We start from the raw sequence: 25,929 nt of genomic DNA on the forward strand, positions 1-25,929 counted from the left end.
ATCGATGCTAATTTTTAAACAAGACTGAAGCGGGTGGCTCACATGTCATTGTCGCTCAGCGGCTGGCCTGACGGTCTCCAATCTGCATACTGGCTGGCAACCAGCATTCACAGCCTCAGCCACTGGCCTGGCTGGCATTAGCAAACAGCTCAGCTAAAATGGCGGCAGCCACATGGGGCCACCTTCTAAACTCTGGGGGGTTTGGGGGTGTTAATCCTAATTTGGGAAATGTGGCTTTGGGGGCATAAATCGGTGTTCTGGGCCATGACGGTGACTGCCAGGGCCTCCGCTGGCAGAGATGCCAGCTCATTTCACATCAACTGCACAGACATGCACCAGAAAGTCATATCCCGGAATAGGACAAAAGAGCCAGTGATGGAACACAGCTGCTTCCCCCTCTGTGCTCTGTCTGCCTTACAAAGCGTCGCGGTTCCTTTAAGAAGCTGGCATATTATCATCCGCAGAACAACTTGGCAGTCCACACGGAAGAGGAAGGACAGGTGCTGGGGAGTCCACAGGCTCCTCAGTGGGTGAGGAAGCCAAAGAGACAGGGGATGAGAGGAAAATTAACACCATTCTGCCCTAATCTCGTAGTCCAGTGACCAGGCTGCGTTGGGTACTGGGCTAGAGCTGGGGCACAACGTCCTGGGGCGGCCTTTGGGCGTGAAACTCCTCACATGGGACTTGCCGCCCTTTGGAGTCAGGGCCCGCTCTAGGATTTTTGCTGCCCAAAGCAAAAACAATTTTGGCCGCCTCGCCCCCACCCATTTTTTAATTACCCCACCCCCGGCCTCGCCTCAACTCCGCCCCTTCCCCAAATCTCCAGCCCTGCCTCCTCCCCCCAGGCTCTCAAGCCTAGGAGGGAGGGGGAAAAGCGGCGCCCGCGCCACGGCCACTTGGAGTCTCCCCCTCCCTCCCAGGTTTGAGAGCCTGGGAGGGAGGGAGAGACCCCGAGCGGCCGCGGCGCGCGAAACAGCTGATTCGGGCGCCGCTGCTCCCCCTCCCTCCCAGGCTTGAGAGCCTGGGAGGGAGGGAGAGCAGCGGAGCGCGAATCAGCTGTTTCGCGCGCCGTGGCGAGCTAGGGCGGCCGGGGCACATTTTTAGGGGCGGCATTCTGGCGCCAGCCATGCCGCCCCTAAAAATGTGCCGCCCCAAGCACCAGCTTGTTTTGCTGGTGCCTAGAGCCTGCCCTGTTTGGAGTCTCCGTACGAGTCGTGCTCGGTTTCTTTCCATAAATGTTTAATAGGAAGGGTTTGAAATTGGTCTGAGGCTGATGGGCCAGAACAGTTTTTGTCAACAGATCATCTTTTACAAGCCACTGTTCAGCTCCATGGAGGTTGGCAGAGAGGTGAACGTTGAGCAATCTGGGGCAAGGGACAGTGTTAGAAAAGAGTCACATAGGACTAAGGGCCACTGTTTACTATTATGCTTCATAACATTTGTTCTCATCTCTCCTGTGTAGGTTTTTATGCCGTGCTCCTACAGCCAGGGCTGGAGAATCAGCTCTTTGCCAGACACTCACAAGGAGGGATAGTTCAGTGGTTTGATCATTGGCCTGCTAAACCTAGGGTTGTGAGCTCAATCCTTGAGGGGGCCGTTTAGGGATCAGGTGGGGGGAATCTGTTAGGGGTGGTAGTTGGTCCTGCTGTGAAGGCAAGGGACTGGATTCAAGGTCCTTTCCAGCTCTATGAGATAGGTATATTGCAGAATGGCAGCCGTCACCCACTGTTCTCAATGGGATTAGGCCCACAGGCTGCCCTCAGTTACAATGGGACATCTTGTGACAGCCTGTACGCCTATGCTCAGTCTTTTTACAAAACTGTGATACGTTTTGTACAAAGTATGCCTTATGAGGTATCATTTGGAAACTCATAATCTGCTGAGCATTATTGTCTAGGTAAAATACATGTGGCGACATTGTATGTAAAATTATAAAATTCTCCTGTATGACATTGCTGTACTGTATGACATTGCTGAGACATGTTCCAAGTTTAAAAAACAGCCTCAGACCAGTTCCTCAAAAACAAAAGACTAGTCCACACCTCAGCCAGGTGCCAACAAAATCAAGTGGACTATCAGCTGGGTAAATGGCCATTCTTTGGCAAGAAGAAGAGTGTGAAAGAGACATTTACATTTTGGGTGGGGGGGTTCCAGTGTGACAGACTAGCTGTTGCCTATACCCCTGCTGGAGATAATCCTCAAAGAGGAGAGAAAGGTATAAGAATAGAGGACGCTCTACACAAACTACCGTTCTCCTCCATTCCTTTCTGCTCATGGCAGTATCAACGCCTGAAGAAACACTGAACTGGGGAGGGGTCCTGGCCTGGAGGCTTTCAACCAGTAAAGACTGCAAAAAGCAGGTGGTGAGAAAAGCCTTTGCTTTGAATTCATTTAGCTCACTAAGTTAGGTATTAGTTTGCATTTTATCTTCTTCTTTTTTTTGTAACCAACTCTGACTTTTATGCCTCATTACTTGTAATCACTTAAAATCTTCCTGCAGTTCATAAACTTGTTTTATTATTTTATCTAAACCAGTTTGTGCTTGGATTGAAGTGTTTGGGACCCTGCAGATGAGTAACAGGGTTTGTGCATATCATTTTCTATTAAAGAGCTGGGCAGTATAAGACACACATTTCAGGGGGCAAGTCTGGGAGTGGGACTTTGCTGGGGTCGCCCTGTAATGTAATTCATGAGTGATTAGCTGTAACACTCATACAATTCAGCTGGGAGTGATTTACATGCTAGAGGCTGTGTGTGAGCAGGCCAGGAGTGGTAGCTCCTACAGCGAGCAGTGTTAAAGGCACCCCAGGTTGGAGATTTCAGGGGAGACAGCTGTCCATCTGTCCAGATTATACCCTGGGCAATGTCACACATTTCCTTACAGCATGGGCAGGACGCTATTTACCCTAGTAAAACCGGCCACTGCCTCTAAAGCCAAGCTGCCCTGAGTGCTGACGACAGCCTGGATGCTGGGAACAGGCCAAGGGGCACACTGGGAGGGAAGCAGAATCCAAGTCACTGGGGCGCTGGGGGAAAGTGGGGACCAGGGAGGGACACTAGAGGTATGGGTGAGGGGGGTTAAAGGGAGACAGAGGGGGCAGGTGAGTACGAGAAGCTGAGGGAGACTGAGAGGAAAGGAAGGGCAAGGGAAGCCCAGGAGACAATGGGGAGAATGGGAGGGCAGATGGGAGGGGACAGAAGACTGGGTGTGAGAGGCTGGGTTTGATAGGGGAGGGCAGGTAGCCTGGTATTCCCCAGCCCAGCGGATGGGGCGGGGGAGAAGACTGGGTGGGGGAGGCTGGGTTTGCTAGGGGAGGACAGGGTAGCCTGGTATTCCCCAGCCCAGTGGACGGAGGGGAGAAGACTGGGTGGGGGAGGCTGGGTTTGATAGGGGAGGGCAGGTAGCCTGGTATTCCCCAGCCCAGTGGATGGGGGGGAGAAGACTGGGTGGGGGAGGCTGGCTTTGCTAGGGGAGGGTAGGATAGCCTGGTATTCCCCAGCCCAGTGGATGGGGGGAGAAGACTGGGTGTGGAAGGCTGGGTTTGATAGGGGAAGGCAGGGTAGCCTGGTACTCCCCAACCCAGTGGATGGGGTGGGGGAGCCCCCATTTGTGCAGAGACGGTAGGATTGTGAGCCTGAAAGGATCTCATGCAGGTTGGGAGGGTGGCTCGAAACACACCCAGCCTCCACCCCGGATAGAGCAGGGAGGGGCAGTGAGGGGAAGGGGGCGGGGCTTGTCTGGCCGTGGGGATGAGGCAGTGCAGTGCTTGGCGGGTGCCACCTCTTCGGGGCAGAGCCAAGGTTGTGGGTTGTGGTGTACGGGGGACGGGCGATGCACTGAGAGGGGCTCGGCTCCCCACGTCCTTGCTTTTGTGGGTCAGCATCAGGCATGCTGTGTGTGTAGCGACCTTCCCAATGCCCACAGAACGCTGTGCCCCTCATTCTCAGAGGGTCCCCAGCACCCACTGCCCCACACCCACACGGATGTGGTTTCAGGCATGACTAGCCCACTGCAGATGCTTCAAATTTCAGGTGCCCGACCTGTGACGGGGCCTGTGGGCACTGGATTGTACACCTGGTCTTAACTACCCCCATCACTGTTGTACCTGGGCACTCACAGTCGGTAAGCTCACATCACCCCTGGGAGGCAGAGAAGCGCTATCCCCCCGTTTTACAGAGGACCACTAGAGAGACTAAGGCACTTGCCCAAGGTAACGCAGCAAATCAGTGGCAGGGCAGGGAACTGGCCCCAGCTCTCGCATGGCCCAGACTAGCTACTGAGCCACCTTTCCCTTCCACTATTGTTCCAAGAACTCATGGTGCTGTGACACCGATGCTACCCTGCCAGCTGCGTCCCTGCCCCTCTCCCTGCACGGATCACAGCTATCGGAGCACACGCTGCAAGCATGGGAGAGTGAGGCGGTTAGGGCGTGAGCGAGGTAGGTCCCTCGGGGCAGTGGGGAGCCCATGTGGGGCCACGGTCACTCTAGGTGTCACTGTGAGAACAGGGCAAGGTGGGCAGGGAGGACCGAGTGCTGTCAGAGTCAGAGGTGAACAGCAACCTGTCCTATGATCCCCCTGGGGTTACTCAGTGGCTGACCTTGAAGTGGGGTGGGTGAGTGCAGAGTCCAGTCAGGCCTACTCTCCCCTCACTCTGCTGCGAGTGTCGCCATGGTGACGCCCATAAGGGGCAGCCTCCACAGCATTAATGATGACCCACCCCCACCCTAACTACCCCAACCAAGTAGAGACAAGCTTCCACCTCAGCCAGCACCCTAAAGACGTTCAGCTCAGCAGCCCAGGAGACTGCCGGAGCCGCCCATTATTTATGACCCTAATTACTCTCCATTGCTTGGGAAGCAGTGGCTGGACAAAGAGCCCCGGAGAGTTCACCCAGAATTGAATTTGCCAGTAACAACCAGCAAAGAAAGTGCACGGGAGAAGGAGAACCAACCCCAGCCAAGGTGAAGGAGCTGGCGCAGACAGAAATCAGCTGGCAGCAGGCAGGCACCACACTCAGCATTGGCAAGGGGGCGGCTCACCGGCGTTTCCCTGGCCTCCTGCGCAGCAGACAAAGTGCCTGACAGCATCACTGGTGACGTGGGCGCAACGAGCAGGATGCTACAGGCCACAGCTGCATCCTGCCCTGGCCTTGTGCTCTCATCTGGCAGAGGCCTGGCTCCTGGTTCCGGATTGTGACTCGCTAGGGCCGTGCCCTCTTGTTAACAGGCCCCTGGTCGGAACAGGCGCTCCACAAGATACAGACACATGAAGTGTCACATAAAGGCCAGGGACGGCTCATCTGCCACTGCGGAGTGCTGTGCTGTCTAGCCACCCTCTCGCTGCAGGAAGCCATCTGTGCTGCGGAATTAGGATTCTGGGTTACACTCTCTTTGTCCAACAGTTGCCATTAATCACCTCGCCCTTGTCAGCTGGGCTGATGGATCAGGTGTTACCAGAAAACCCAAATCACCAGGGAGTGCAGGGAGGGAGCTCCCGTGCTGCCCAGCTCAGGGAAGAAATAAGGGAATACAAAGGCTTCCCTCTAGTAGGTACCATCTGCTGGGCGCTCACTGGCCTGCGTGCAAGGAGACTGGTGGGAAGCACAAAGGGGAGAAGCTGGTTTTCACACTGGCAGCCCCAGCAGAGGCCAGAGGCGTAACATGCCATGGGGGCAAGCTGCCCTCTTGTATCGACAGACGGCTGCTCCAGCTCAGGATTGAGGCCTGGCTGTGGGCTAGTGCAAGGTCTCTGCACACGCTGGGCCCATGCCGCCACAGTGCAGAGATGGGTTCAGGAAATGGTGCTGGGCCATCTAACCATCTCGGTGGAGTTAAATCGACGACGCCCTCCTTAAGCGGACACAGGTGTATCAGTACACGTCGGGTCAAGAACCAGCAGAAGCTACGCTGGTGGCAAGCACAATTGTGCTGGTATAACGGCATCCCCCCTGCCTTGTGCACACCGTGAGGTGAAGCCCTGAGGCGGCCGGCATTGAATGCAGCACCGCTCGCACCTTGGCATGCTGTGCTGTCAGCATGGCCTTTGGAGAGCCCAGCCCTCCGTCGGCATTTCCAAGCCGGGCTCCCACCAATGGGGTTTCAAAGTGACACTTGCTGCCCTTCAGGGATTGGTCCCCCAATGTAGGTTTAATTAAACAACCCAAATAAGCGAACAGCACTAACAGAATTCTTTTCAGTCCCTGCCTGTAACCTGGCCCCTGCGCTGTCTGTAACAACCGACGCAGCGCGGCGCTAGCGCCTGCGGATTGCCAAGGAAACTCACACAGGAACTGACAAAGCAGGGCGCTGTCTGGGCTGTGCAGAGAGGAAGGCAAAGAGCATCGCTTGATATGGCCCCATCCATTATTGCACACACTGGCCGTGCCACCTGACAGCGTTTCACGGGAGAAGAGTTTGTTTGGACACAGCGCAGGATGCCAGCGGGAGGGGGCGGCGGGTGGGCAGGGGGGAGACAGGCTCCACAAAGGTGAGAAGGAAGCCTGCCTGTTCAGCTGGGTTTTTAACAAGAAACCCCTTAGAGAGAGGCAAGGATTTTATTTGCATAAAAGGAGAGTCTCGCTGCTAAGGACTCGCTCGAAGCCATGGTTCCTATAACACCTCCCGAGTCCTGGCTAATGCCAAGGAAACTCAGACAAATGAAATTCACAGCAGGAGAGTTCAGAGAAAATGCCAGAAAACTTCACAGGAACAAATTCCACTGGCAAAGCCGGGGCCGCAGCTCCCCAGGCAGGAGCTCCCATCCTCGCTGCTCAGACATTCCCGGGTTCTTTGCAGTTCCACAAGGGAACCAGCTGGGGGCCTGTGCAGGGCTGTGCCAGTCCCTCGCTCTGCACATGCTGGTCTGCGTCCTACCAAACCCCATTGCAATCCAGGGTCCCACCAAGCCTTTGTGAGCTGACAGCTGGGTTCCCACTGGAGATGGGCTGAGTGAGGGGTGACCACTGCAAACCTGGGGAGCCTGAACCACTGACCCAGCAGCTGCAGGAGCGACTGGCTCCCTCTCCAAGGGGAGAGCTACAGGACGGGCACCATCCCACTGTGGCTGGGGTGCCGGAGCTCTGCCGGCAGAACCCCGTCGTGCAGACGCAGCCCACGCCGATGGAAGGGGTTTTTCCGTCGGTGTAGGAACGCCACCTCCCCGAACGACAGAAGCATTCTTCTGTTGGTGTAGTGGAGGTGCGGTCGGATCTGGCCCTGCCAGGAGCCGGGCAGCCATGTTCGTCTCAGGCCGAAAGAGCTGCAGCCACCCCACGGGAAATCCAGCAACAGGCCACTTCTTCCAGGCTCCTCTCTGACCCCTCCCCACATTGTCCCCACAGATCTTTCCCTGCCGTCTTCCTGTGCCCTGCACCAGACCCTTCCTCCCCTTGACCTACCCCTTCACCGCCCCTCGCTCATTCCCTGCACAGGGCGCCAGGCTGGCTGCTGTCCCAACGGGCCATAGCTGGTTAGGATCCCGGGCACTCCGCTGTTCTGGGTGTCTGTGGTTCACACCCCAGGGCCCTGCTGGCACAGTCCCTGTGCGTACCTGGGCAGCTGGGAGGCTTAGAGCTCTCCACCCAGGTAGGAAACCTTAAAGCCTTGAGCCCCTGAAAATGCAGCCTGCAGGCTAAACTAACCAGCTGCTGAAACACAGCCCTGCGAGCCCGGGCAAGGGGCCATGACGGGAGCGTGCTGCGGGTAAGGGGGCATGCTCCAAGGGGTTCAGCACTCAGGCTGCCCCCTGCCCAGCTCAGCAAGGTGGAGGAGATTCGGCTCCAACTGTCCAGAACCTGCCGCCCGGACAGAGGGGCGGGGTTCAAATGGCACCTTGCCCAGACTCAGAGGGAGCACTACCGGACCATACCAGCTGCCAGCCTGAATGAACGAAGTTCACTGGAGCCCCCTTGCCAGGCTCCCCCCTGCGCTCTGCCGTTCCCTCACCAGCACCCTGGGAACTCAGCAAACGTTCCAGCGCTCATGGACGGAGATGCCACGCTCCCCCCACTTCTCCCCTAGAGCCAGCTCCACCCTGAGCTCCCGGGCCCAGAGCCCCTCAGCTCTGCAATACACCGACCACACGACTCCAAGCTCCTACAAGGCAGTGAGCCTGCTGCAGGACCTGTGCGTGACAGGCGGTTGTGCCCCTGGCCCCACTCCACAGTGCTTGGCCTGGGGACCACACCAAGGGCTCTCCCTGACCATGAAGGGCCTTACTGGAGCCTTTACGCTCACAAGAACTCACCATCCTCCACCTCCAGCAGGGCTTTGGCCAGGATGCTCCCCGCCACGCTGATGGCCTGGCACATGTAGTACCCGGAATCTGCTGTCTGCACCTCCGTGATGGTCATCTCGCCACTCGGGGACACGGAGAAGCGGCCCATGGGCTGAGGGGGCTGGCTGGGGAACAGCAGGATCTGCAGGGCAGACACAAGGGGAGAGCCCCAGACTCTCCACTTAGTGAGAGCCGAGGGCGGCCCGGAGGCATGGGAGTACAGGGCCTCTGCAGGGAGCGGCTGGGCTGATTTTGGTAGCGCCCCGCCCAGGGCCAGCCAAATTCAGGAAACAACACAGAGCCCAGCCCTCCCCAGACACTATGCAGGGCGGGCGGAGGGGCTGTTCATGACATCAGGCAGAGCTCCCTGCACCAGTGCCTAGACATACAGAGGATCTGGCACAGTCCCGCCAGCCCTGAGAGCGCATGGCCAGGTCCCTCCCGCCAGCCCTCAGAGCGTGCAGCCAGGCCCACTCCATCTGGAAAGCACCTGGGTCTCACGTTTGTGGTGCCTTCCTCTTAACAAGGGAAGCATTCCCCAAGGAGAATGGCTGCTGGAGGGTGGGGATGCCTGCACCCCGCCCTCCCTCAGGGTTTCTGTTACTGGGTGAGGAGGGAGCTGCATACAGCAGAAGGCCCTGGTGTGCCACAATCCCTGTCTGATGCCTCCTCTCCTCCTACCAAGCATGTGGGCAGAGAGAGGCTACGTCACAGCACAGCACTTCTGGCCACACCAGGCCCTGGGGCAGTTCTGGGCCTCTGCTGCAAACATGGAATCTGCTTGTAGACCCCGGCAAGGCCCTGCTGAGCAGAACGGAGTCGCCCTGCTCCACTGGCCAGGAGCTGCTGCGGGACCCCAGGGAGCATAGCATTGCCCTGTCTCAGTCCCTGAGGTCCGATCCCTTTGCCTCTCCAGCCTGGGCTCCGATATTCCCGGGCCAAGGCGCTGCCCTGTCCTCCGGGGCTTGGTTCATTCCTATGGGGTTCAGTGCTTACTGGCTCTGGTTTCAGGTTCCTGTGTCCTTGCACACTGACCCCCGCCCAGAGCGCTCCAGCCGAGAGCGCGCTCACTCATGCGGTACAGTTCCCTCGGCTCTGTACGGCCAGTGGGCAAGGGGGGAGCCCTGCATTCGTGGGCAAGGGCGTGGGGCCCCAGAAGGGCAGCAGAGCCGAGTCACTGTGGAAACGTGCACTGCAGAGCAGCAAGTTCCAGGGCTGATCTGAGCGCCTTAGCCGGGGGAGCCTGGGGAGGGGAACCCAGGGGGCTGAACTGAGCCAGGGCCCAGGCAGGGAGTGGGGGTGGGTCTGGGGGAGGGAGCCAGGACAGGGTCAGCTGGGTAGGGGGTAAGTCAAGCTGGGAGCCGAGCTCGGGCCTGGGAGCCCAGGTGGATGGGTGGGTGCGGGGGCAGTGGAATCGAGCTGGGGCCTGGGTGCCTGTGTGGGTGTGGAGAAGCTGCATTAGGGAGTGTGGGGGGCAGTGGGGGCAAGCTGGAGCCTGGGAGCCCAGGTGGGTGCGGGGAAACTGAGTCGGATGGAGAAGACCTGACTCGGGGGAAGACAGAGCACTCTGAGGGGGCAGCAGAAAACAGCTGGCCCCCAGGCCAAGGCCAGGGGCCCATGGCATGAGGGGGCAGCGTCTGGCAGAGGAGGAGAGCTAGATGCAGTGTTGGGCTGGGCCCCCTTGGCCCTGCTGTACACCCCCCTGCATTCACTGACCTCCCCTCCCCATCCATCACCTGTCCCCCTCCATAGGCAAAGTGCTGCCTTCCCCCCGCCCCCACCCCACCCCAGGGGCTGCCTTCCTCATGCCTCACCCACTCGGGGCAATACCGTTGCCTCTTGACTCCTGCACGAGGGTCTCGCCAGTGCCTCACCCGCCTGCAGGAGCCTCAACTACCCCCAGGATAGCCCTGGCACAGCCATGGCACCGCTCCAGGCACCAGGGCAGCTGGGGAGGATTCACTGCGGGGTGAGCCCCATTGCCAGGGCTGTCTAAACAGCTGAGCAAAGCCCCAGGGATGGACCAAGTGGGCCCCAGCATGGGCCCACGGGAGCCACCCAAAGCCAGGCCTAGGAGCGGGGCTGGGCACGGAGGTGTCTCAGCTGCGAGGATGACCTGGTTGGAACTGGGCACCAGGACCGTGCCTGGGAGATCTCCCCGAATCCAAGCCAGAATGAACTGGGCTTGACAGAGCCCAAGGGCTGGATCCCAGGACAGACCGCAGGGGACAGGCAGCAGGCTGGCGGGCAGAGAGGAGGCGAGGGAGGGGAGTCACTGTTTGGCTGAAGTGCCAAGCAGAGGATGTTCCTTCCCCGGATCCCTGCTGACTTCATCACAGCGCAGGGTCCCCTGCTCCCTGCCACGCAGACACTCGCTCGCCAAGGGAGGTGGGATTCCCAGCCTGGGCAGACGCGCTCGCACTCACTCAGCTCCAGCAGCGTGGATGTTGCTGTACCTGCAGCGGCTCAGGTGAGCTGCTGAGCTCACACCAAAGCATTGGGCGGGCTATTCTTAGCAGTAGCTGGGCACTGAGCTAACATGAGTCTACCCTCCCTGGGGCTCACGCCTCCCCACTGCAGCCTAGACGTCCCCACGGGCCCCAGCCTCCCAGCTCACAACAGCAGAATCAGCCAGGTGCTTGTCCGGAGAGGCCTAGATGCCGTCTCACACAGAGAACACAACGCTGCTTCGTTTGTCCCCAGGGACTGGGTCTCTCCTGGGTCCGGGTGGGGTGGGACCAGGTTTGTGCCCTGGGAGTATTGCTGGGGACTGTGCTCACACGGGCCAGGGTCCCCGGTTGTGAATACACCCGCTGAGGCTGGAGGGCAGATCACAGCCTCCTGACGGGCTGAGAGTCCAGAGCTTCGCAATCTGGCTTTGGGAGAACAGAGCTCCCCAGGCAGGGGCATGGGACAGGGGCATGGGTAGGCCTTGGTACACGCTCAGGGGAGGGGGGCATGCAGAACCTACCTGGCTGCCCTCCTTCTGCCAGAACACAGCCGGCGGCGGGTTTCCTTTGGTCTCACAGTGAAAGGTCACGGTGCGGCCCTGAGCTACAATCTGGTCCCGAGGGCGCGTCACTAACTGGGGTGGAACTGAGAGCGGGTGAAAAGAAAGAGAAACAAATAGACACGGGTTGCAAAACTTTAGAAGGGGTTTTGTCCAACAGCATGGGGTCTCCAGGCAATGGGGCTCGGGGCGCCTGGGGCTTTCTTGCAGAAATGCTCCCCCAGGAGGTGGGGAGGGGACGCTACGGTTGGCTAGCAGAACAGATTTCCACAGCCCAGAGGTCTGTACATTTCTCTAAGCCTCCAGGCAGCTGACCAATAACCGGAGCACTGGCCCTGTCTGCAGCGAGGGAGCTCACAGCACACAGCTGTGTGGCTACAGGGACCCCAGAGCAAACCCCTAATGCTGACACGCTGCACTGGGGCAAAGCTGGGCTTGCAGGAAGCAGCCTAATGGGGTACCATACATAGGTGCCAACTTCCCCACTTCCCCATGGGTGCTCAACCCCACCTCTGCCCCAGTCCCGCCCCACCCCACCCCTTTTATGAGGACCCGCCCCTGGCCTGCCCCTTCCCATGTCTGCCCTGCCCCCATTCCAAACCCTTCCCCAAAGTCCGCGCCCCAACTCCGCCCCCTCCCTACTCCTATTCCAACTCCTTCCCCAAATCCCTGCCCCGACTCCGCCTCTTCCCCACCTCCTCCCCTGAGCGCACCACGTTCCCACTCCTCCCCCTCCCTGCTGGAGCATGCTAACGCTGCCAAACAGCTGTTTGGCGGCAGTTGGGCGGGAAGCGCTGGGAGGTAGGGGGAGGAGTGGGGACGCACGCTCAGGGGAGGAGGTGGGGCAGGGGGTGAGGAGAGCTTGGCTGGCAATGGGTGCCGAGCACCCACTAATTTTTCCCTGTGGGAGCTCCAGCCCCAGAGCACTCACGGAGTTGGCACCTATGATACCATACCAGGACACAGCATCTACGCGGGGTAGTGACACCGGAGCCAGTGCCCTTCCTGGAGACTGGGGCACCGCCACGCTGCACGTCTGGCCTGTTTTATGGCCTAAGCTAATGCTGGGGCAGTAAGCACAAGGGAGGCACAGCAAACCATGCCAGGGCAGGGTCACTGGCCTAGGGGCTGCGGGGGAGCCAGAGATGAGATAGAGCGTGATTTTAGTAAAGCTTTTGACACAGTCCCGCGTGACAGTCTCCTCAGCAAACTAGGGCAGTGCTCTAGATGAATTTACTGTAAGGTGGGGGCACACCAGGTTAAGGGGGGGAGGGACAGCTCAGTGGTTTGAGCATTGGCCTGCTAACCCAGGGTTGTGAGTTCAATCCTTGAGGGGGCCACTTAGGGATCTGGGGCAAAAAATCAGTACTTGGTCCTACTAGTGAAGGCAGGGGGCTGGACTTGATGACCTTTCAAGGTCCCTTCCAGCTCTAGGAGATAGGTGTATCTCCATATACATTAAACCGCCCTCAAAGAGTAGTTATCCATAGTCCGCTGCCAAAGCGGGAGGGTTTCTAATGGGGTCCCGCAAGGGTCAGTCCTGGGTCTGGTACTAGTCAATGTTCTCATTCATGACTTGGCTAAGGGAGAGGAGAACATGCTTGTAAAATCTGCAGATGACACTACACTGAGCGGGGGATGCTGGCACTTGGCGGGGACAGGATTTGAATTCAAAATGACCTGGCCAAATTGGAAAACTGGTCTGAATTCAACAAGATGAAATTCAATAAAGAGAAGAGCAAAGTACGTTACCTAGGAAGGAAAAATCAAACACACGGCTACATAATGGGGAATAACTGGCTAGGTGGTAGTGCTGCTGGAGAGGATCTGGGTGTTATAGTGGATCACAAATTGCATGTGAGACAGTGAGATGCAGTTGTGAAAAAGGCAATGTTCTGGGGTGTATTAGCAGGAGCGTTGCATGTAAGACACAAGAGATAATTGTCCTGTTCTACTTGGCACTGGTGAGGCCTCAGCTGGAGCACTGTGTCCAGTTCTGGGTGCCACACTTTGGAAAGATGTGGACGCATTGGAGAGAGTCCAGAGGAGAGCCTCAAAGATTTAAAAAACCTGACCTAGGAGGAAAGGTTACGAAAACTGGGCATGTTTAGTCTTGAGAAAAGAAGACTGAGAGCCTTCAGATCGATTAAGGCTGTTCTAAACAGGACAGTGATCAATTGTTCTTCATGTCCACTGAAGGCAGGACAAGAAGCAATGGGCTGAGTCTGCAGCAAGGCAGATTTAGGTTCGATATTAGGAAAAACTTTCTAACTCTCAGGGTAGTTAAGCTCTGGAACAGATTCCAAGGGAGGTGGCGGAATCCCCATCATTGGAGGTTTTTAAGACCAGGTTGGCCAACCCCCATCAGGGATGGTCTAGGGTTACTTGGTCCTGCCTCAGTGCAGGGGATTGGACTTGATGACCTCTCGAGGGTCCTTCCAGCCCCACATTTCTATGATCCTGTGGTAACATGGCAGCCTGAGCTTGGGGAATCCAGCACAGCCAGGAAGCCCTGGGCCTTCTCCCCAGGTGCTGGGGCATCTGATGGGCTGTTTACAGAGGAGAACAGCCACGAAGATACCGCAGCACCCGCCTTCTGTTTCTCTGACAGCAGGAGTGCTGCCGGGTCCCTGGAGAGAGGCCCAGAGCTGCGGAGTGTGTTGGCAGAGGCTGCCCGGTGGGACTGAGTGCTCGTTCCTTCTCTGTCACCCACAGCGAAGGCCGGAAGGGGCCGCATTTTCTTCCTTCTTTTCTCTGACACTAGCACTGTCTGCCTGGGCCCGGAGAACAGGCTGAACGGGCAGCATTGCCGAGTGTGGCATCTTGCTTAGCCCTTGTGCACGGACAGCCCTGCCACGCCTCCCTGCAGCCCTGCTGGGACCTCACAGTGCCCAGGCTGCAGGGGACGCCAGTGATAGCACCTGCTGGCTGCTGTGGCCCTGTTCTGGAGGCAGCGAGGCAGCTCCTTTGCCTCAACTCCTGTTCCCCAGGCTGGGTCCCAATAGGGAAGGACCAAGGAGGGGAGAGGGCAGCAGAGAGGGAAAGGGGCCAGTACTGGTGCCTCCTGCCAAGTCCCCAGAACAGCCAGCCTCCAGCTGCCCCCAAGATACCCATTGACCCCAGACACCCAGTGACTCCCTTCAGCATCCACTCATCCACCTACGTCCCCAGCACCCATCTACTCACTCAGCGAACCACCAACCCCCTGCAGCCCTCAGCAGCCCCAACCAGAGCTTCCACGTGTTCAATAGCTCTGTGTCCCACCCCCTGCTGCTGCTTGGGGCAGGGTGGGAGAACTGGCAACACTTTCATCCATAAGAAACATCACACACAGAGCTGCACAAAAGGCGGACGCTATGAAAGGCAGCAGCACGTTAATCAAGAGAGTGGAAGCGGAACAGAGGGGCTGGTTTCCTAGTCAGACTGTAAAACCCTTTGGATTTAGGGGTTTAAAAAATATATATATATACACACACACACACACCTCATAGAACTGGAGGGGACCCTGAAAGGTCATTGAGTCCAGCCCCCTTCCTTCTCTAGCAGGACCAAGTACTGATTTTGCCCCAGGTGGCCCTCACAAGGATTGAACTAACAACCCTGGGTTTAGCAGGCCAATGCTCAAACCACTGAGCTATCCCTCCCCCTGTTTTATGGTAACACATTTAACTCCAATGTCTAATTAATAGTCTGGATAAAGGAAGCCTGTGCTAATGGTTCCACATCCTCTCCCCTTCCATTCAGATGCAAGAGCTCCCAGTAAACATTCTCCAGCCAGACCTCTCCTGTCAGGGCAGACTTGACTTTCCTCATATTTGTAGGGGGGAAAACCCAGAACTCCATGTCTTCCATCAGGAAGAAGCAAGAACAGGCCTGAGACTAGACCAGTCCCCTAAAGGGGAACAACCCAGCCCAGGGCACCCTGCACTAATCCCAGCTTTGGCTCGGCGAGCCACGTTCTGCACAGGAAGAACGTCACTAACACTGGGAACAATTCTTTTTTCCTGTTGTGAAATGCTCCTGGTACTTCCCAGGTCCGTGAAAGCTCCCAGACGGCAGCGCTTCAGGACATTATCAGCCCAGATAAGGGGGCCTTGAGCTGAGAGTCACAAGAGGCACAAAAGCCCACAGTTTCCTCCTGTTTGATTTTGTGGGGGTCACTTACAGGGAACTCGAAGGAGCGTCATTGTTGCAAACACTCCTTGATTAGCAGCTGTGACCATCCAAGGTCAGACGTACCCAACTCTTCCATAGCCTGAATGTGATGCAAAGCGGCTGCACTATGCAGGGGCTCCCCAAATAAGTGCATGAAAGAAAGCACCACCTGAATCCTATGCCACGAGCCATCTGGTGTCTGCAATGGAATGGGTTACCTAGGGAGGTGGTGGAATCTCCTTCCTTCGAGGTTTTTAAGGTCAGGCTTGATGAAGCCCTGGCTGGGATGATTTAGTTGGGGATTGGTCCTGCTTTGAGCAGGGGGCTGGACTAGATGACGTCCTGAGGTTCCTTCTAACCCTGATCTTTTATGATTCTAATGTCTTGGCTACGTCTACGCAGCGCCACAGTGTGGACTATGGGCATACAAATTGCAGAGCGCACTGAACTAACTGCCTCTTGTAGACACTGCCGGCACGGAAGGAAAGGTACCTGGTTTGGGTTAACACAGTCCTCTTCAAATAGGGCTATGCTCATATGAATTAGGTACCTTTTCATTCATGCCAGCAGTGTCCATATGCACACAGGGAAGTTAGCTCTGCAATTTGTTTGTGCTGCAGCACAGTGCAGACCAGGGCTTAGTGTGAGGTGTCTTCTCCAATGCAGGCTGCCCAGAGGAGAATTAAAACACGCTGTTTAAAAGGTCCGTTAAAACTTACGTCTGTGCTGGAAGCCCCCAGCCTGGCTAGTGGAACATTCTGGATCCTTGAACACCTCGCTGAGCACCCTAGTCAATAATCTGACTAGCTTCAGGTTAAAAACACTGGGGGGGTGGGACAGAATACCCCAACCCATGGGCAAAGCTGCCCCATTTGAACCGCCAGAGCCTTGGCCAAGATCAGCCCAGTATTTGGACTCTAAACTCAGCCAGATTCTGACACCCTCGCTCAGCTGAGTGGCACCTTGCCCCAAAGCGACCTCGTGGGCGTGAGATCAGCAGGGCCAGTGGTGGAGTAAGGTGCTACTCAATGGAGGTTTTCGTAGCAGCCTCATCACCATAGTACCTCCACTGATGAGTAGAGGATCAGAATCTGGCCCTCTGACATTTCCAGTGCACATGGACAGACAGACAGACAGAGACACCCCTCTCCCCTCTTGGGCTGAGACATAAGTTCCCTCTAAGCCGCGCGGCAATGCAGCAAGCTATCAAGGGCCGCACAGGCAGGGAGAGGCACCTCTCCTCCGGCCCTGGGCTGCTGCGGTGAGAGAGGGCTGGGGGGAGTCCTCTCTCCCTGTCGTAGCCCCGGGGCAGCCTGCACCCGAAACCTCTCATCCTCGCTCCTACCCGAGAGCCTTCATCCCTAGCTGGAGCCCTCATCCCCCGCACACCAACCCTCTGCCCCAGCTCTGAGCCCCCTCCCGCACCCCTATCCCTAGAGCCCGCAGCCCCAGCCAAAGCCCTCACCCCCCGGCACACTAACCCTCTGCCCCAGCCCTGAGCCCCTTCCCATACCCCAAACCCCTTGGCCCCACCCCCACCGCACATCACCTCCATATTGGCGCGCATAAAAAAATTTATTCCGCACATGGATGTAAAAAATGAGAGGGAACATTGGCTGAGACTGAACATGGAAAACACCCGCCCCAAAAGAATCTGTTTGAGACAGTAGCTACTCTACAGCCCAGCCCGCTCCCCAAATCAAATATTGTCCCAGCTCCTGGCACCTGTGAGAAGCAATAGATACTCGCTAGCTAGCTCCAGTTGGATACCGAGCCATTCCCTTTGTTAGCTACCATCCACCACAGCCCCCTTTACACAACTGTCCACTCCAAACGCACACTGTCCAGCACCCGCGTGGCCTTCCCAGCAGCCAGGACCCAGCGCCTCAGCAACCGAGTGGGGTGCGCTGTGCGGGCGGGGGAGAGATCACTGGGCGGTGGAAGTGAAATCACAGCTGTGAGTGGCAGTGCTTGGAACATAGAAGCCGGGGATCTCCCTGACCAGACTAGCATGGAGCCCTGTGTCCCCTGAAGTAGGCTAGGGGGCGCGGTGTGACTCGGTGTGGTGCGTGTGGCCTGCACTAGCACGGATGATTCATACTCTTTGGCTGGCACACCTGCTTCCTAGAGGGATCCCAGGGGGACAATTCTAAACCAGACGCCCCCAGCGAGGTATTTACAAGGGGAGAGATAAGAGGGAGCCAGGCAAGGCCCCAGGCTGTGGCAGTGGGACTCTCCAGAATAGAGCCATAACACTCAGGGGAAGGTGCCTTGATGTGCCTCCTGATAACCTCCGGGCACTCAGAGGAGAAGGAGAGATGGAAGGAGGAGGAGGGACAGAGAAGAAAAGGAGCAAGTCTCCGAAATCAGCCACCTTCCCATAAATAACTAACCCTCCCCCATCCACCGCTGGCTGTTCAAAGCCTTTTCATTCCTCTCAATGGAAGACAAATGACATCAGGTTTTACACATGCTAATTGCCCGCCTTATCTCCCCTCTGCCCGCCCCTTCCCGCTCCCTCCAGGAGCGGGGAGACAATGCAGAGCTGTAAAGTATTTATGGGGCACCGGGCACTATCACATAGAGCTTCAGGTGTGCCATTGTCATGCTGATCCCTGCAGGCACCGCTTTAATGAAGTTATGGATTGCTAGGTACCCCCACGCTAATGTGACCCCCCCCCTTCCCGAAAGCTGCTTGCTCTCCCCTGCTGAATTTCCATGGCAGGAAAAGAAAACCCTGCAGCTGTTTAATCGTTATTGATCTGCATGTGCGCCGGCCCAGACGCTGCACAGAGAAAGGCTGCGCTCGGCTCCCTTACACCCGCTGAAGATCTGGCTCCCATCACAAAGTCTGTTTAGTGCAGTAAGTCCCCAGAGCCATCTCCACAGTACAGGGAGCTGGCAAGGGCCAGGAACCCGCGGGCCTAGCTTGGGAAGCAGATCTGGAGGCTTAACCAAGCTCTGAGGATGCCAATGCTGCCCCTCCCCTTTGCCTGGAGGGCAGGCTGCCCCCAGTCCAGAGCAGTGGCTGGAAGTGGGATGCCCCTTGCACGCTCGTTGGAAAGGGAGCTCAGTGCTTGGATTCAAATCCAGCGACCTGTGACCTCTCCCAGCAACAGCCTGTGTCTGTGCAACCACCTGCTCCACAATCACGTCTCAATGGCCGGGGCTGGAAGGGAGGGGGCAGCAGCAGCGGTGCCGGGGAAGCCTCTTCACAAAGTACCTTCCCCCCGGGCCTTCAAAGGGGCCAGGTGCCTGCATGCAGCAGGGATGATGGAGACTGATTCAGGAAATCCACCCCCACGTTCTGCTCCTGCCCCACTTCAAAGGCCAGGAGGAAACGAGGGCGGATGACGTGGGCGCCCCAGGAAGCTTCATTTAGTCCTGAATGAGCGCTGCTGAGAAGGGGCATGGGCAGATCGGAGGCAGGAAACTGACTGGACTGGGGGCTGCCCAGCGGGCAGAGCAAAGGGAACCAGGCTCTGCACTGGCCCCATCACTAGCTCACCTTCGTGCCCTCATTTTTACCACTACGAGGAAAGCCATTTTGTCAAGGGCATTTGACTGAGGACACAATACACACCTGACGGGCTAAAGCCAACGGCACCTTGCCTAGAGCCTGCTGCTCCCAGCGCCCTCTGGCCCCATCAGCCGCAGGGCCAGGCCTAGTTACTGCTGTCATGAGAGCGTAGGGGGGGTCTGTGTCTCTGACTTAATGCACTCCGGATATTCGCTATTCCACGGGGCTGACAAGTGGCTGGTCCACATGCTGGAGACGGGAGAGGGACACTGCGGTTCACACACTGCACAGCGGTTCTGTGGCTAGAGGGCAATCACAGGGCCACAGAGTGGGCTAGTGTTAATTAACACCCAAGCTCCATGCTGGAACCCAGTGGCTTTTCAGCTGAGAGAGAGAGAAAGGGGAAGGGAGAGAGGGAGGTGTCCATGGTGGGAGAGACCTGATCAGATTCATTAGCCAAATGCTCTGCAGCCAGTTGAAGGCCAGCCATATTCACACTGCAGGCTGCTCTGAATTCTCTCTACTCCCAGAAAGGAGAGTTGGAAAAGCCTTTGTAGGCCAGCCAGGCCCGTTGCTGAGAGCCAGGGCTGGGTGTCCCCGTCCCCGCCGGGAGGTTTTAGAGTGCTCTCCAATGGGCTAACGCAGGCAGAGCCAGCCAGCAGATGGCCGGAGAGAGCGGGCAAAGAGCCTCTTGCATAGATCGTCTCCCACTATGGCCTCATGAACCCACAGGAATGTCACATGCACAGCCCCTCCTCGCCCCCGGCCATCCCCGCATGCCCCAGGGTATGAGATGAAATGGATACTCACGGAATGGGCTCACTGGAACAGAGAACACAGAGAAACAGGCGTGAGATGAGCAGAATCCAGCGAAGCCGGGGGAGCGTTACAGTGACAGTACGCATGAGGGGCCGAGAAGCAGAGTGAATCTGCGCTGCCGTGTTCGGCTCTGCCGAGTGCTGGGCCCACTCGGCCTCCCAGCGATGGAGCCTGCTGTGTGCCAGCAGCATGGCACAGACGGATCATGCGAGGAGGGGGTCATGGCACTGTCTGCCTACATGGCCAGGCTGAATCGCCTTTCCAGGGACTTCCATGCACTAACCTCGGTCCAGCCAGTCGGTACCGAGGCTGTGGCTAGCTGGGCCCAGTAGCTGGTGTTGAATTGTAACCAGAGGGGATCGACAGAGACTGGTCTGGCTCAGCAAGGGAGCCTGGCCCATCTCCCTCCATCCCGCCAGCACCTAGCACTGGAAGTGATTCACATCTAACACCCCGGCAGCCCTAAGTGCCCGACTAGTGTCAGCCGCCTCTGAGGCGCACTCGGGCCCTGGGCTGGGCTCTCCCCATCACTGGGCGCTGAGAGAACGAGGCTGCTCATCTCCTCCTCGACTCCGTATGTCCCACCACCAGCAGCCCCCATCGCTGCCTGGCCCCCTGAGCAACCCCTTACCATGGACGCTGAGCGAGCCAGAGGCCTCCGACTTGCCCACGCTGTTCTCTGCCACGCAAGTGTAGGTGCCCTCGTCCTCAGCGCTGACCCGGCTGATCCGCAGGGTGTTGTCATTCTGGATCTCTGCCCTGGGATTGACAGAAACAAATGCTGTGAGAGCCCGGCCTGGCACCAGCACCGGTGCCCAGGGTGCCAGGGCCACGTCGGTGCACCCGGAGACCACGCCCATCCAGCCCTGCTCCCACCCTGGGGGAGAAATGCTGCCTGACATTTCCTTGGTCAGGGCCCAGCCTCGGGCCTGGTTAGCGCGCACACCCGTCCTCGTTGGCTTCCAGACCCATCTAGGTGAGCGGGAGGGCGTTGGGGGCTGGCGATCCTCTCTGGGATTTCTACAATGAGTCCTGTCCTGGGACCACATTCACTCCAGGAGTCAGACTGAACAACTCTAATGGGGCAAGCGAACCTCTCGTGAGCCAGGCAGTCCGGGCTTGTCTGGTAAGAAAGCTGTCAGACCCTGTGATTCTGGGTAGGAAACTAGAATAAGCCGCTCAAACCGGAAGCCACGTGTCCACCCGGGGTTAAAGTCACCCTTGGGTTCACCTGGTGCATGCCTTATGCAGAGCAGCCCTGGGGTGTCCACACACAAAGCAGAACTGGTTTAGCTACATCGGTTTAGCGTCTCACCCCTAGCTCTCCTGTGCAGCTGTGTGCGTGGAGCGGCCGGGAGCGCACAGGCAGCCCAGCCCGGCCTGGCCTGGAACCAGCATTCCTGCTGCAGCCCATCCCAGGAAAGGGCCTCGCCTCTCATCTCTTACCTGCCCCGCGGCAGCTCCCCTTCCTCCTTGCGCCAGCGGGACGTCGGCACTGGGTCCCCCTGCACCTCACAGTGGAAATCCACGCTGTCCTCAGCAAGCACCACCTGGTTGATGGGCCTGCGGATGAACGTGGGGCGCTCTGCCGAGACAGGCCAGAAAGGCAGCGTCAGGACTGAGCGCAGGAGCCGTACAGCCCACACCAAGCGCAGAGACCTCACAGAGCTGCTGCCCCGCAGCCTCCGACCCCTGCATGGGCAGCGATGCCAGACTCAGAGGATGCACACGGAAAATGTCAGAGAAGCCGGCCCCATGGGATCGGATCCTCCTTCTGCTGGTCAGACGGGCACACGCAGCCTCACCCCCTGCTCCCTGGGGGCTCACGCAGCCTCACTCCCTGCTCCCTGGGGGCTCACGCAGCCTCAGCCCCTGCTCCCTGCGGGCACACGCAGCCTCACCCCCTGCTCCCTGGGGGCTCACGCAGCCTCACTCCCTGCTCCCTGGGGGCTCACGCAGCCTCAGTCCCTGCTCCCCGGGGGCACATGCAGCCTCACCCCCTGCTCCCTGCGTGCACACGCAGCCTCACCCCCTGCTCCCTGGGAGCACACGCAGCCTCACCCTCTGCTCCCTGGGGGCTCACGCAGCCTCACTCCCTGCTCCCTGGGGGCTCATGCAGCCTCACCCCCAGCTCCCCGGGGGCTCACACAACCTCCTCCCCTCCTCCCTGGGAGCACACGCAGCCTCACCCCCTGCTCCCCGGGGGCACATGCAGCCTCACCCCCGGCTCCCTGGGGGCTCACGCAGCCTCACCCCCTGCTCCTGGAAGGCTGATGGGCCTGGAGCTCTAGCCACACAATGGGTCTAGCAGTGAGAGGACAAGCGCCTCCTCCATGAGGCTCTGCCTCCTGGCATAGGCGTTGACTCCCTGGGTGCTCTGGGGCTGGAGCACCCATGGGGAAAAATTGGTGGGTGCTTAGCACCCACCGGCAGCCAAGCTCCCAGCCCCGCCCCGGCTCACCTCTGCCTCCGCCTCCTCCTGAGCGCGCCGCATCACCGCTTCTCCTCCCAGCGCTTGCCGCTGCAAAACAGCTGTTTCACGGCGTAACAAGCTGTGGGAGGGAGGGGGGAGGAGCGGGAATGTGGCCCGCTCAGGGGAGGAGATGGAGAAGAGGCGGGGCTGAGGTGAGGATTTGGGGAAGGAGTCCAATAGGGGCAGGGAGGGGGCGGAGTTGGGGCGGGGACTTTGGGGAAGGAGTTGGAATGGGGGTGGGGCAGGGGTGGAGTCGGGGCGGGGCCGGGGGCAGGGAGGGGTTGAGCACCGACCAGTGCCAGGAGAAGTTGGTGCCTATGCCTCCCGGTACCTACCCAGCCAGCGTGGCCCAGCCCTGCCCACGGAGTTTGGCCTCCGTAGCCCCGCCCACTTGCCCTGTAGGAACTGGCTGGAGCCGCAGGGTTATTTAGTCCCCACTATGCGGCTGCCTGTCCAGTTCACAGCTGCCAACCAGCGCTCTAGAGCTGCAGAAATCAGCGCTTGGAAATCACATGGGATGCTGCTGTGCTAGCAATGTGCAGGGCTGTGTCCTGGCCAGCCCGGCACAGAGCGGTCTCACCGCCTCCCAGCCAGCACATGGGACGGAGCAATGGAAGGCAGAGGGAGAAACATCTCAGCACCCAAGACTGGCAACAACATAGGCAGGAACTGGTTTCCCACTTGGGCTCCGGTCAGGGCTGCTCAGAAAGACGCCTTGCCTCATTTATGACCCCTTCGGCCAGAGCAATAAACCATATCCCAGCTCCCAGCATGGCACCTCTGCCTCCCGAGGCACAGGGTTCCCAGGCAGGGCTGCTCTCCTGGGCTCCCCTGAAATCAATGGGAGTTAGGCACCTAAGTACCTCTGAGGATCTGGGACCAGGAGCCTGTTTGGGACTAGGGGAGAAGCAGAGAATGGCAGGGCTGAGCTAGAGGGCCAGGGAAGGGCCAGACAGGGATGGGATCTCGAATAGTCCAGAGCTGCTGGGGTCAGGACTGCTATTTGCAGAAGCCAAGTCCCTGGATCTAGCTGGCCGGTGGGTTCTGGCTGGGATCTGCAGGAGGCAATCAGTGCCTGGAGAAGGGGATGGTCATTAATGGCCATTCAGTCCCCTCCAGTCGTGGAAACACAGAAGACTCCTTGGCGTGACTGACGATGGACAGGTAGTGACTCAGTGGTGCTGATCTGGGCTGGAGATTCCTGGGGGCAGCTTGCAAATGTTCCCATATAGATCCCGTTTGTGAGTTTAGAGTGTTTGATTAATAACGTCTGGCACCCCGGGTGGCCCTAACCACGTACAGAGAGCACTGCCACCATGCAGCCACTTCTGGGGCGGAGCGCAGCCGTCAGTCCCAGCTTGCAGCAGGGAAGCGGCCATTTGGGGCAGCACGCTGGCCAGACCGGCTTGCACCTAGGGGGAAAGGCTACTGAGATGTAGTCTGGGTATTCCCAGCCTCATGCCCGGCCACTCAGCTCTGGTGCCTTGGCTATGGGGCACGTCTCAAAGCACTTAGCTCCTCAGCCAGGCTTGGTGCTGTGCGGGGGAACAGCCATGGAGCCGAGCTCCTTGACACACAGCCACCCACCCTGTGTGCCCAGCCCGGCCAGCCCTGCCCCACACAGGCCCCAGGTACTACGCACCAAACACCACCAGCTCGGCCGGCTCGCTGTCCCGCTCCCCCACCATGTTGGTAGCCACACAGACATACATGCCAGCGTCGCTCTTCCTGGTGTTGGACATCATCAGCTTCCCCCCACGGATCTGCACCGAAGGGGAAGAGCTCAGAGTAGCTGGCCGTGCCATGGTACAGGGAGTCACACGCTGTCCCCATGCCACCCAGCAGGACAGATGCTCCTATGTCCCCCTCCCTGCATGCCACCCCCGCCCCCATGGGACAAACACCTCCATTAGTTCCCTCACCCTGCAGGACAGACGCTCCCACGGCCCCCTCCCTGCATTCCACCCTGCCTCCGTGGGACAGATACTCCCATTAGGCAGTCTACCCACCCCGCAGGACAGATGCCCCCTCCCTGCATGCCACCTCCATTAGTTCCCCCACCCCGCAGGACAGACGCTTCCATAGCCCCCTCGCTGCACACTACCCCAGCACCCTCCAGGACATATTCCCCCACCATGCCCTACGCCCTCTACACCTTGGGACAGATGCCCACCATACCCCCGATCCCGCTGCTCGCCCCCTCGCCCCGTGGGACGGGCAAGGCCTCACCGTGATGCGCTCGTCTTTATCGCTGATGCGGATGCTGTTCTTCTTCCAGGAGATGGTGGGCTCAGGGTGCCCCCGGGGCGGGACGCACTCCATCACAGCCGGCTCGCCTGCCGCCACCACCACGTCGCTGGGGGCCTGCCGGAAGTCATCGCGCAGAACTGTAAAGGGAACCGCGAGCGCGTGAGCCAAGGGCCCGGCAAGGTGCCACACCGGCAGCAAAGGGGCAGACAGCTGCAGGTGCCCTCCAGAAACAACCATGGCCATGTGTGCTCCGCCTCCCCCACCCTCCTCGCTGTCCTGTCACCAGCCAGTGCCCGTGGGAACAGAGAGGCCAGTGTGGAGACAGCCCTGCGGGAAGCCATGTCCCCGGGGCCGGTGTGTCCAACCCCAAGCCCAGCAGGAGGCGCGGCCTGGCTCGCTTTGCCAGCATGCCCAAATCTGCGGGGGTGACCTGCGGCGAGCAGGGGCAGTCTCCTCATACAAGGCAGAGCCAGCCGGGGAGCGAACGCCACAAGACGGGGAGTCAAACCCCATGGCTGGGTTCCCAGGCCTGGAGCCTTCCACGGGAGTCGGGAGGGGCAGGAAATGTCCTGTTGGGGGTGAGGGCTGATTCCCCCACTGGGTCTGGAGGGAAGCACCACCTCCACACAAGTGCCCAGAGCAAGCTGGGGACACTCTGCCTGCCCGAAGCCTCAGGTGCAGTCTGGGATGGGGGCTGTTAGAATCATAAAATCATAGAATAATAGGGTTGGAAGAGACCTCAAGAGGTCATCTAGTCCAACCCCCTGCTCAAAGCAGGACCAATCCCCAACTAAATCATCCCAGCCAGGGCTTCGTCAAGCTGGGCCTGAAAAACCTCTATGGATGGAAATTCCACCACCTCCCTAGGTAACCCATTCCAGTGCTTCACCACCCTCCTAGTGAAATAGTGTTTCCTAATATTCAACCTAGACCTCCCCCACTGCAACTTGAGACCATTACTCCTTGTTCTGTCATCTCCCACCACTGAGAGCAGCCGAGCTCCATCCTCTTTGGAATCCCCTTCAGGTAGTTGAAAGCAGCTATCAAATCCCCCCTCACTCTTCTCTTCTGGAGACTAAACAATCCCAGTTCCCTCAGCCTCTCCTCATAAGTCATGTGCCACAGCCCCCTAATCATTTTCGTTGCCCTCCGCTGGATTCTCCCCAATTTGTCCACATCCTTTCTGTAGTGGGGGGACCAAAACTGGACACACTACTCCAGGTGTGGCCTCACCAGTGCCAAATAGAGGGGAATAATCACTTCCCTCAATCTGCTGGCAGTGCTCTTACTAATGCAGCCCAATATGCCGTTGGCCTTCTTGGCAACAAGGGCACACTGCTGACTCATATCCGGCTTCTCGTCCACTGTAATCCCCAGGTCCTTTTCTGCAGAACTGCTGCTTAGCCAGTCGGTCCCCAGCCTGTA

At 58.5% G+C, this 25,929-nt stretch overlaps 1 protein-coding gene across 1 annotated transcript in view; it reads right to left on the bottom strand.

Annotated features, from left to right (window-relative positions):
• ROBO3 (roundabout guidance receptor 3) overlaps positions 1-25,929 on the bottom strand; it is a 239,332-nt gene that overhangs the window by 29,414 nt on the left and 183,989 nt on the right. The window contains exons 3-8 of the mRNA XM_054005671.1: positions 24,484-24,641; positions 23,897-24,017; positions 21,228-21,366; positions 20,413-20,540; positions 11,249-11,373; positions 8,248-8,419 (exon numbers count right to left, since the gene is read on the bottom strand). Of these exons, the coding sequence (XP_053861646.1) occupies positions 8,248-8,419; positions 11,249-11,373; positions 20,413-20,540; positions 21,228-21,366; positions 23,897-24,017; positions 24,484-24,641 (843 nt within the window). The remainder of the gene's footprint in view (positions 1-8,247; positions 8,420-11,248; positions 11,374-20,412; positions 20,541-21,227; positions 21,367-23,896; positions 24,018-24,483; positions 24,642-25,929) is intronic.

The sequence above is a fragment of the Malaclemys terrapin genome, chromosome 15, assembly GCF_027887155.1.
Source record: "Malaclemys terrapin pileata isolate rMalTer1 chromosome 15, rMalTer1.hap1, whole genome shotgun sequence".
Lineage (NCBI taxonomy): Eukaryota > Metazoa > Chordata > Testudines > Emydidae > Malaclemys > Malaclemys terrapin.